Source organism: Echinops telfairi, unplaced genomic scaffold (assembly GCF_000313985.2).
Source record: "Echinops telfairi isolate 266 unplaced genomic scaffold, ASM31398v2 ScPeMD7_22;HRSCAF=79, whole genome shotgun sequence".
NCBI lineage: Eukaryota > Metazoa > Chordata > Mammalia > Afrosoricida > Tenrecidae > Echinops > Echinops telfairi.
This window is the reverse complement of record NW_022103919.1, coordinates 8,100,322-8,111,932: the sequence shown is the minus strand read 5'-3', so window position 1 is coordinate 8,111,932 and position 11,611 is coordinate 8,100,322. Positions and strand designations below refer to the sequence as shown.

General features: G+C 48.6%; 1 protein-coding gene and 1 pseudogene across 1 annotated transcript in view; both read left to right on the top strand.

The window, feature by feature from the left end:
* AK8 (adenylate kinase 8) overlaps window positions 1-11,611 on the top strand; it is a 174,143-nt gene that overhangs the window by 53,778 nt on the left and 108,754 nt on the right. Inside the window, exons 6-9 of the mRNA XM_004713319.2 lie at window positions 588-669; window positions 1,114-1,185; window positions 2,851-3,051; window positions 7,631-7,762. Of these exons, the coding sequence (XP_004713376.1) occupies window positions 588-669; window positions 1,114-1,185; window positions 2,851-3,051; window positions 7,631-7,762 (487 nt within the window). The remainder of the gene's footprint in view (window positions 1-587; window positions 670-1,113; window positions 1,186-2,850; window positions 3,052-7,630; window positions 7,763-11,611) is intronic.
* LOC115869158 lies at window positions 4,827-4,954 on the top strand (annotated as a pseudogene).

The following is an 11,611-nucleotide window of genomic DNA, read 5'->3' as shown; positions in this document are numbered from 1 at the left end:
AAAAGAAGAAGAAGAAAATTGGTCCGTACCAATAATCAAAGAAATGTAAATCAATGATCATGTTTTTCTCCAGAGATTTTTTTTTTCCCCTCCAAGATTGGCGAAGAGTGTAGGCAAATGGTCATTCTGCCACTGGGATGGGCCATTTTATAGAGTGATGTGGCAAAATGATGTCTTGGAAGCTGTAAAAAAGCCACATTTCAACTTTTGGAGATGTCCCTTGGGGCTACTGGATGTGCATCAAAATGTATGTGCAAGTATGCCTCCATTTAAATAAGACAGGGAGTCCAGCTAACAACAATGACAGAGGGGACTCACTGCCATCGGGCACATGTCAGTTCATGCATGGTAGACAACGATGAAAAATGTGTGTCCTGGGAAGATGGTCAGGAAATGTTATGCTACAGAAAGAGAAAAGATGACAAAATGGTATGTAGAGAGGGGGTCTTTTTCTCTCTAGGGGAAAAAAAAAAAATTTATATGTGCAGCTTGGGAAAAGATAGGCTGACAGTGGCTCGTTTGGGTCTGTGGTCTGACCTGCATAGATATACTTTTTTAATTGAGCATCTTTCCTATTGTCGGTCTAGGGCTGGATTCTGGATGGTATCCCTGAAACCCGGGAGCAGGTTCTGCTAATACAGACCCTTGGGATCACCCCCAGACACGTTGGTGAGTAGCCTCACTGTTGGGGCCCTCCCACCTGAGCTTTGGTCCCCAGGCCCCATGGGAGCCATGGAGAGTAAGTGAGTGAGTGAGTGCGCGACCACTCTGATCTGTGTTACTGGCTTCCCAGTACCCAGCTTCAGCCCAGGCATCCTTCAAAAAGAAGAAGGCTTGGTGGGCCCTTGGCAAAGCGAGAAAAAGCAGTGGGGGCAGTTGGGGGAGGGTAAGCACATGCTATAAGCTAAATCCACAGAACAGAAGAGCGGCCTCGGTCCTGAGACCATCATGCGCTCTGTGTTTTCCTGCTAAGAAGCCTTTTCTTGTCGGAATTCACAGGAACGGGGATGGTGCTAGCTTTAATGTCGTTACACAAGAGAAGCATAAGGCAGGTCCAGGGATGCTGATGTCTGGGACCTGCTGCTCAACACACTCTTTCTCTCCTCTGTCCAGTTGTGCTGAGCGCACCAGACTTGGTCCTGATTGAACGAAACGGGGGGAAGAGGATCGACCCTCAAACTGGCGGTACGGTCACCTGCATGCAGCCATCGCTTCCTGCCTCACTTTGATGGGCTTTGAGATCATCCCAGTGACACCGCCACCTTCCACCTACTGAGCACTTACTATGTTCCAGGCATTAATAAGCAAGAGGGCTCATGGGAGGTCACACAGGCAGACTGAGGCTCAAGTGTAGCAGGCTGGACTCGGAGCTGAAAGGTGCTCAGAGGATAAAAAAACTCAGCAGATGAAGGGTTAGAGGCTGTGCCCCCACCATGGCAGAGCCAGGCCAGGGCTTGGATCAGGATACTCGGGCACCTGAGATTTGGCTCACCTTCTGATGAGCCCGCTTCCGGCCTTTAGGAACCAGGGAAGCCATCTCTGCCTTCTTGTGTACGCCTTGTTCTCTGAGATGTGTGCTCATGGCTCCAACACGGGCAGCTAGAGAGCGAGGCATGGAGATTATCTGGGAGAATTGACGAGCGAGCGCTGTGGGGTGCCCTTGAACTGGCCCTCTATGAAAGGGCAGTCCATTATGTATGGGAGAGCCCTTCTGACCTCTTGAGCTCAGGCTCTGGGGTGGGGGTGGGATGGGGTGTGTGGGGGTGGGGGACAGACAGATCTGGCTTTGTGGCTTCCTGGCCCTGGTCTTCCTAGCTTGATGACCTGAGATACGTTGTCCAGCGTGTCTGAGCCTCAGTTTTCTCATGAGTACACGGAGATGAAAACCCAAACACCTTACCTTATGGTAGGACTGCTCTGAGACTGAGCTCTGAGTCCGCCAGACCCACACCTGCTGCCAACAAGTTCACTCCACTCATGTAGCCTTAGGTAGGGTTCCCAAGGCTGTAACTCTTTTTATGTTTTAAACAGTTTTATTAACCCTTCATCCACATGTCATACCATTCAATAATCCAACCATACCGAGAAGAGTTGCACCATTTTGACCACATTCAATTCTAGAGCATATTTTTCTTCCTTGTACTCATTGTTATTCATGTAATTATTTCCCCCTAATTGTGGCAAAAATACACACAACGAAACAGACTCCAGTTCCACAACTTCTACATGTATAATCCAGTGCCATCCACTGTACTCTTCATATTGTCCATCCATTATTGATATCCTTTTCTAAATTATTCCATCGCCATTAACATCAGCTCAAGCCCCCCAAGCAGCAACGCTTTCTCCTTCATCCGCGGTAACCATTGGTCAAGTGCGATTTCTTTTTCTGTTGTTTAGAAGTTTTCTTGATATACGATTCACATATCATATACTTCCATGGTTAAATCACGTTTTAAAAGAGTTGTCTGCACATCATCACAATCAGAGACCGTAAATCTTTATGGGAACAGACAGCTTCCTCTTTCTCCTGCAGAGCAGCTAGTCGCTTTGAAACACTGACTTTGTGGTCAGCAGCCTGGCATTCACAAATGCACCGCTGCCTCCATTACTCTGGCATCCAGCCTGGTGATGATGTTATTGTAATAGTTACGAGGCACCCTTGCTATGCATCACTGGTGTTGGGCAGCTGCATCCTTTTGTGGTGAGCCACCCTGGCCGATCTCTGGCGGCTAGAGTTCACAGACTCTCGCCTCCGGGACAACAAGCCCCCAGGTCAGACGCAGCCACCTAATTGCGTAAGCTACTGCATGCCCGAGGTGATTCTGACCACCCCTCTCTCCGTTACAGAGATCTATCACACCACCTTTGACTGGCCCCCAGAACCTGAGGTCCAGAATCGACTGATGGCACCGGAGGGCATCTCAGAGCTGGAGACGGCTCGGAAACTGCTGGACTATCACAGGAACATTGTCAAGATCATCCCCTCTTACCCCAAAATCCTCAAAGTCATCAGTTCTGACCAGCCTTGTGTGGATGTCTTCTACCAGGGTAAACACAGAGGGACAGCTCCACTTGCCTGCCCTCTGGGCTCCTCTCCCCAGATGTGTATCCAGTGAGCAAGCGTCCCACACACCTACCCTCCTTACCTGGCCATCACCCAGTGTGGCAGTGGACCGCATCCACCCAGAGTCCCTGCTCAGGGTCACTGAAGGGATGCCTGGGAGTGGGCCACATGGAGGCCCTGGGCTCGTGTTCTCCACTCAGATGTGGACAGATTTTGGGTCCCATGGCAGATTTGAAAGTTTAGGGGGTGGAGGAGAAAGGGTGAGGGATGGAGTACAGGGGTCCTGGCAGCAAGGAGTTTGGGACTGACCATGAGAGAGAAGGGAGAGCCAGTTCTAAGGACGACGCTAACGCCAAGACTTTGAGGGTCCAGTCATATGTGTCCAAGTCTGCCCTCACCACATGCCAGCTGCAACTCTCCTAAGTCCACTGAGCCTAAATTTTGTCATCCTTAAAATGAAAGCAAAAATCGTCCCTGGTTTAGGTGAGGATTAACTGAGATTCTGCACGTCATGCACCCAGAGCGCTGAGACCAGTGCTGGTTCAGAGAAAGACCTCAATAACCCTCAAGTGTTCCTGTTATTTTCATAGTTCAATATCCAGAGGGGAAGGGCAAATTGCAATCCTTCTATCCCCAAGGAGCTGTAGCATTTTTCTCTTTTAAATTGTGAATTGGGTGTGGTTTTACAGACATCGTTGTTTCGGCATTCACTGTTGTAAACACTGTATCAAACCTCCCGGCTTCCTCTGTGGCTTCCTCTGTTTCCCATCGCTCCTCCGCCTTTTCCCATCCGCCCTGTCTCCCACCCCCACCCCTGTCGTGTATTAGCTCCCACTTCACCACTTACCCTCTGGCCCACTGCTTCTCCACGCATCCCTGGTAACTATCTGAACTGGTTTCTTTTCTTTTTAAAAAAATAATTTTACTGGGGACTTGCACAACTCTTATCACAATCCATCCATCCATCCATTGTGTCAAGCACATTTGTACATTTGTTGCCATCCTCATTCTCAAAACTCTTGCTTCCTAGGTGAGCCCTTGCTGTCAGCTTCTCTTTTTCCCCCCTCCCTCCTGCATGAACCCTTGATAATTTATAAATTATTATTATTTTGTCATGTCTTACACTGTCTGATGTCTCCCTTCACCCACTTTTCTGTTGTCTGACCCCCTGGGAGGGGGTTATATGTAGATCATTGTGATCAGTTCCCCCTTACTACCCCGACCTTCCCTCTACCCTCCTGGTATTAATACTCTCAATATTGGTCCTGAGGGGTTTAATTTGTCCTGGATTCCCTGTGTTTCCAGCTCTTACCTGTACCTGTGTACATGCTCTGGCTTAGCCGGATTTGTAAGGTAGAACTGGTTTCTGTGGATCTGAAAGTCTCGTCTTGATGTTCTCAGTAAGAAGGTTCTCAGACAGCTCTCGCCCCTTTGTGTTTGCCTTCTCCACTCAGCACAGTGTCCTCTAAGTCCTCCCGTGTCATGAGGTGATTCACACAGTGTCTTTGCTGTTCTTTAGCAATGCATCGTATTCCACGGTGTGTGTATACCAAAGTCTTTCATCCGTTTTTCCACAGTGGGCCTTTACCATCTTCTTGAGTAGCTGTATAATTTTTTGCATCTTCTTGAGTAGCTGTATAATTTGTAAAAGGTCTTGCTAAGCTTCCCGTGTCTCCCCCCCCAGTGGTCCCCTTCCTGGCAGTGCCAGGCACAGGACGCACATCGTCTGTTTGCACTCAGTGAAACAGGTGAACGACCGCTACTTACCTGGCGGGGGAGACACCATGATTAGGAAGGTGGTTTTCCCAGGGCGAGGTTTATCCATTGCACTGCGGATGTGCTGACCCCTGCGACTTCCCCAAATGCGAGAAACTCGACTGCATTAACAAACAAACAAACAAACAAACAAACAAACAAACAGATGAACGACCACCCATCCTTTAGACACTTGGCTCCTCGCAGTGTCCTTTCTCCTGACCTTCTCTAGTGGCCTGCCCAGGATGTCCCATTTTGGTAGCAGAGAGTTGATGCTCTCTCGACTCCAGCCTCGAGCCCAGCCAGACACTTACCCTGGACCTCAGCTGCTGGAGGTGCTGCGCAGGGCTCAGAAACAGGAGTCTCCTGGGCGCACTCTTTGACGGGGCCCATCTGGACCATGGGCATCCGGGAACGAAGGCTACTTTTTAAAAATGCCAGGCTCGTGGTGCCTTACAGCTTACCAGCGCTTCTGCATCTCAGAAGGGCCTTCAGTCGCAAACCTACTCCACTCGTACAAGATAAACAACCACAGCATTTATCTTATGCCACGGTTCTGAATTTACACATTAATTACTTCCAAATTACTTAATTAAATTTAAAAGTTCATATGATCGTTCATAAAGAATTCATGCCCCGAATTGTAAATAAAAATGTGAGTGCCTGAATATTAATTACTATTAATTAATAATGCAGAGAGAGAAATTGAAAACTGAAATGCAAAATTTTCTCTGTGTTGTGCTCCTAATCTCTCCGCAGTACATCCAGCAACCACACATTTTTAAAAAGAATAATTAGAAGTTGAGCCTGTCTGGGGGATCATTACTTCTAATTAACTTAGTTATTTACTGTAAATTAAGCATCATTTGTAAGCAGGCTGCTTTGCCGATAGGATTTGTGCTTTCCAGATGCACTGGGTTACGAAGGCCTGAGAGGACAGAGCTTGGCTTGGGTGGCTTCTTTGGGTGTCCCACCTTGGGCAGAAGTGTGACAACGGGTGGGGGAGAGCTGCCACAGATCACAGCCCTGCCAGCACCCTGAGGGCAGTTCCCCCCAAACCAGATCATGGCCTTCGTGTGGATGCCGACTCACAGTGACTCTGTAGGACAGGGTAGAACTTCCCCCGTGAGGTTCCGAGGCTGTAACTGTTTATGAGAGAAGAAAGCCCCGTCTTTCTGTAGCGGAGCTGCTGGTGGTTTTGAACTGCCGACCTTTCGGATCATAGTCCCAGGCATCACCACTATGACCAGCTCACTCATCCCTATAATGGGGGGCAAAAAGAGCCCATCTCTCTTGGGATTGTTGAACGCGTCCCAAGAGAGGAGTGTTCAGCTTGGGATGAAAAAGAGCTATTGGTGGTGCTCATCATCCCCTTTCAGACAGCCTGTTGGCTTCCCTCCACTCTAGTTCTAGGAAGGAGAGGTCCTAGTATCGCTACTGATCTGGTTTAAAGATCCCACAGAGATTCCAGCCTTCAATGTTGGCACCCTGAACGCATCCCAATACCTCTCCAAGGAGGATCAGTTTGTCCCCCCACAACCCAGGGGACTTCTGACCCTATCTAGAGAGATTTGGGGTTATCACAACCTTGGGGTGTGGTGCTTGGTATCTAATGGATTCAGCACTGTGTGATGCCCAGGCTAGCTCTCCCCTAACCCCAGAGAATCATCGGGCCCCAAATATCCATAGTGCTGCGGTCGAAACACCCTGCCACACCTGTAAACGGCTCCAGGACGACTAAGTCTCTGAAGGCGGGCATGTGGGCTGAGCCCCTGGCCCAGGACAGAATCCTTAGGAGGCAAGTCGGCAGGAAGGTATCACAGAGTCACCATCCTCATACAGGAGGGTCTGGGCCCTCGCATTGCATCAGGGCAGGCCTGGGAAAGGAGGCTGCTTTGAAGTGAGCAGGCTGGGGCTTCGGGAAGCTGAAACTGGCTCAGCCCTCCCCCCACCCCACCCCCCAAGCTCAGTTGTCCAAATGGCTGCCCTTTTATAGCCTAATCAGCCTGTTCTTGCACCCAGGTGGGAGGGGACTGGTTTGATGTTCAGTCCCTGTTTCCCATGACTTCTTGGCATCCAGCGCCCCCACTGTGTGGGTAACCTTCTTGCTGGAGCCTCCCCCCTCTGCCATTCCACTTCTCTTTGTTCATCAAATGCCAGGGCCACACCACAGGCCAGGGCAGAGCGGCTCAACCTGTCCGCTCCAGTGACCTATTTGATCACCGCCTCTTTGGAGACTTGCAGCAAAGTTGGTGTCACCAGGGTGCAGCTGCACACATTATTCTCCACCAACTCCTGAGTCCTTTAGAAGTCCCTGCGTGCCCGGCTCCCGCTCGGCCTGCCACATATATCAAAGCAGGCCTCCTTCAGGAAAGCTGCCTGGTCCACACAGCATCCTGTTTAAGGCTCCGCTCACATTCAGTCTGGAAGCCATCCCAACCCCAGACTGTACCATCTCACATTCCGGGACCAGGGCCATCCCTACACCAACCCCCATCCCATCTCCCCTCTCCCCTCCCCTCCACCACACCACCCCCAGCACCCATTCAAATTGGCAGAAGTACAGGCACCCCTGTGTTTTAGAGGAACCCCAGGGTGTGTCAAGAGGGAAGCCATGTGCGGATTTTGTCGCCCTCTCCCCTCCGTGGGGACCAGGTCTGAAGAGAGAACCTTTCTTCCCCAGCTTGACCCCGTGCTGCTGGGAAGAGAGAAGCCATCGCTGCCGTGACAAGAGCGAAAGCAAAGGTGTAGTTATGGGGTTTCCTTTATGTGGGATGGCTTTGTTATCCTTGTATCCTCTCTTTGCAGCTCTGACCTATGTCCAAACCAACCATCGCTCTAATGCCCCATTCACCCCGAGAGTGCTGCTTTGTGGACCAGTGGGCAGCGGGAAAAGTCTGCAGGCTGCTCTCTTGGCACAGAAATACGGTCTTATCAATGGTGAGTGGCCCTGCTTCTAGAACCTTCCTACACACTCCCAGTCCCTGTTTTATTGGGGCAGGTGTTGGGGGCGGGGTACAATCAGCATCCTTTTTCTTTCCGGCTATCTAACAATTTCCCGTTGGTTCATCTAGACCAGGATAAGAGTTTTCCCTTCCAAGCAATATTGCCGTAAAAACATTAGCCAATACAAGCCCCGTGTCCGCAGCCCAAGGAGCTGAACCTTTTTCTCGCCGTCATTTTTCATCTCCCTTGGAGCACAGGTTTGTTCGTGTTCCACCCCGGAGGTGCTTCCAGCTCGCCGCTGCATTTCCCCTCGAAGCTGCAGCTCGTGCATAATCTGGGTCTGCTATTTATTTCTTTTCTCCCATCTCCCGTGGCATCCCGCACCCCAGGTCACTGTGTTTACAGGAGAGCGATTTCTGAACCAGAGGAAGGCTTCTCGCTCAGCACCGTTCCAATAAATATTTTACCAGAAGGAGAGAATATATAGAAATGAGCTCCGCAGGTCTTTCTCCAGGTGGTCCCAGGTGGTCTTGGATGCCAGTCTGCCGTCAAGAGGATAAAGGGTTGGAAAGGAGGAAGAAATTGTAGCAGATGCACAGTTCAGTCGGGGCGAGTTTAAGGCTCAGTTTCTCCAAATACTCCACACACCTGCACAACCTCCCCCTGATTTACCCAGAAAACGAGAGGCCTGCACTTTCAAATATATAAATACATGGGGAGTCATCAGAAATGTTTGGGGGGAAATGGAATTAAAAGGCAATGGAATTTTCCACAAACTTTTATGCTTCCCGCACATGTATATATATATTCCACATATTTATATACACATACCATATAAATATTTATGACATATATTGTGTGTATATATGTGCATCTATTTTCTATATCTATATACAAATATTGTAGGTATATTTATCTATGAAGGGGCTTCAAAAAGTTTATGGAAAGGAATTAAAATCATGGAAATTTTCCATAAACGTTTGGAAATGTGTATACACACATACATATGTATTTATTTTATTTTTTCCTCAGAAGGATCAAGTTTTGGATGAAAATGCTCTTCACTCGGGTCTCCTCCAACTTAAAATTCTCAAGTCACTGAGACCAAGGAGAAATCAGTGGCAAAAATCACACCTATAAAATGACAATAGAAGCAGCAATCCGATTAATTCCACAAATTGGATTAAACACCCAAACCAAGCCTGTTGTCGTTGCCTGGTCCGACTCATAGGGACCCGATTGGATTGGACAGGGCAGCAGTGTCCCGTGGGACTTAAAAGAATGTCCTCCTCACCGAGGCTGACAGCTGCCTCTTGATCCCTCGAAGGGGCTGGTGGATTTGAGCTTCCAACCTTTGAGTTAGTAGGCGAGCACTAGAAGCACAGAGCCACCAGGCCTCCCCACCAATTTGGTTCATGTGGAAAAGTAATCTAGATGCTTTAGGATAAAAAAACAGGCTTTCTCTGACATCAGTGGTTTTTGCTTGTTGTGAAGCAAATGGAACCATTTCAATAATCCCTTCGCCCTTTGACTTTCGTTGTTGGGAGGGTGATAAGGTTAAATCCCTGGCTCTGGGGGTCTCTTTGCTAATACTGGAGAGCTGTCTGATTGAAGAAACCCCGCATGCTCAGTGCCTGCATGCCTTGCTGTGAGGAGGGTGTGCAGAGTGACTGATGGAAGCGCACTGTTGGCAGGGCAGCACCTGAAAAGCAGGGACAATGCCTTCCTGTGTGGCAGGCCTTCATTTTAATAATTGCCTGCAGGCCCGGTTTTTGTGTAGGCTGAGACTCACGTTCAAGAAGATTCTGTTCTTGACCTCACCAATTATGACGCAATGATATGGCCTGTCTAGACTTGTGCAGCAATGCACACAGGAACGCTCACCATGGCCTTTCCTGGGTTGGTAGTCAGGTCTCTCTCCATGGAGGGGCTCGTTTTGCTTGTTGAGCATTTGGAGACTAACTCGGAGTTCCTGTTTCTCAAAGCTGTTCTTGGATTTCAAGACAGCCTGAGACTTAGCTCAATCCATGGATGAGCTAGCTCAGAGTCTCCAAGAGCCACACACGGCACTTTTGGGGGTCTTGTGAGTCCACAGCTCCAGGAGCGGCCAGCGCCCCTGTGGCGACCACCCACTGACTGAGTAATAATCGCCACTTTTCTAAATCTCTTAAACAACAACAACTAACTTGCTGCTATCGAACTAATGCAGACTGTTAGTAACCCTATAGGACAGGGTATAGCTGTCCCCTGTGGGTTTCCAATACTGTGACTCTTCATAGGACCAGAGAGCCTTGAAGCTCTTCTGTCTTGGGGAAACTGTAGCAAACCAACAGCCCGCCTTTCCCTCTGATGGGGTTTGCTGCAAGCATCTCACTCTCCGTGGGTAGGAATGGAAACCAACACCACCTTTGTGAGAGAAAGGCAAAGGCCACTGTGGGTGACAGGCCTCACAGGCCCGTCCCTTGGCCCAGTGCTTCTCTGCCTTGGGTTGTCCTCCATGGCACTCGCAGACACCCCGAGAGAGATGTGAAGGATGTGTAATGGGAAAGAGAGGCAACCCCAAACTCTGCTGACTACTTCATGGTACACCCACCTCATGTAGCGCTGGGAAGCTATTTAAAAGAAATCTGTACATTCCCTTCGCAGCTAAATGGAAGAGGGGGCACAGTCATGCAACGGTATCCAGTGGGTAATCTCATTTTTGTTTATTTTAAAAAGTAGCTGGTGGTGGCTGTGAGGTGCCACTGAATTGGTTCTGACCCACAACGACCTTACGATCAACAGAATGAAATGCTGCCTGCCCCGGGCCCCCTCACACCTGTCCCTGTGCTTGAGCCCGTTGCTGCAGCCACTGTGCCCATCCATGCCTTGGAAGGCCTTCCTCTTCGTCGCTGCCCCTCCACTTTACCAAGTCCAATGTCCTTCTCCAGGGACCGGCCTGTCCCGACAAGTCCGAAGTATATAAAGGGGAGTCTTGCCATCCTTGCCTCTAAGGAATTGTACTTCTTCCATGACAGATCGGCTAAAACAAAGCAAAACAAAAGGTTAGATATCAATATTGGTTCAACAATTGTAACAAATTGTCACAGGATTGTGAAATGTAAAGTAAAACTGTGTGGTAGCGGGCGGGAGTGTCTGGGAACCTTGTATTTCTTCATAACTTTTCTGTAAACCTAAAGCAACTTTAAAAAATAGCTCATTATTTAAAAAAAATAAAGAATGTCGGTTTATATTCAGAAAAAACTATGAAGGAACACCTATCTCTGGAAAGTAGTGGATTGTACACTTCTGCTTTTGTCTTTGTTTTTCAGTGAGCATAAACTTATTTTTAAGCCAGGAGCAGCTATGAAGACTTTTATTGCAATGTTGTCACTATTACTTATCGAGGGCTTGCTGCCTGTGATGCACCTCACTATGTAGAAAGAGAGGTCATAAGGGAGATTCTGGGGAGCCCCACGAGGCTTGGGGAGAAGGAACAAGTGAAGTAAAGGGGGGTTGATTGTCCCAAAGCCTTAATACTTCATCTGTGTCCCAGAAGAAAAAAAGCATTCACCAACATTATCGTCCATCCTCACCCCTGACTGTGAATCTTTAGCAAAGAGGAGGCTTGTATGTTCTCCCAAGTGGGTTACAGAGTCAGGTGGGTGCAGGCAGAGCTTTTATGCCATTCCTTTCTTAGATAAGGATTTAAAGGTACGCGTTTTCCTCAAAGCACCGCTTTGGTAGCATCCTACGAAAATGTAATATGTGGTTTTCATTATTATTCAATTCAAGATACTTTCTATTTTTCAATGTAAATTCTTTTTTGGCTCATGTATTATTTAGAAGCATATTGTCTAATTT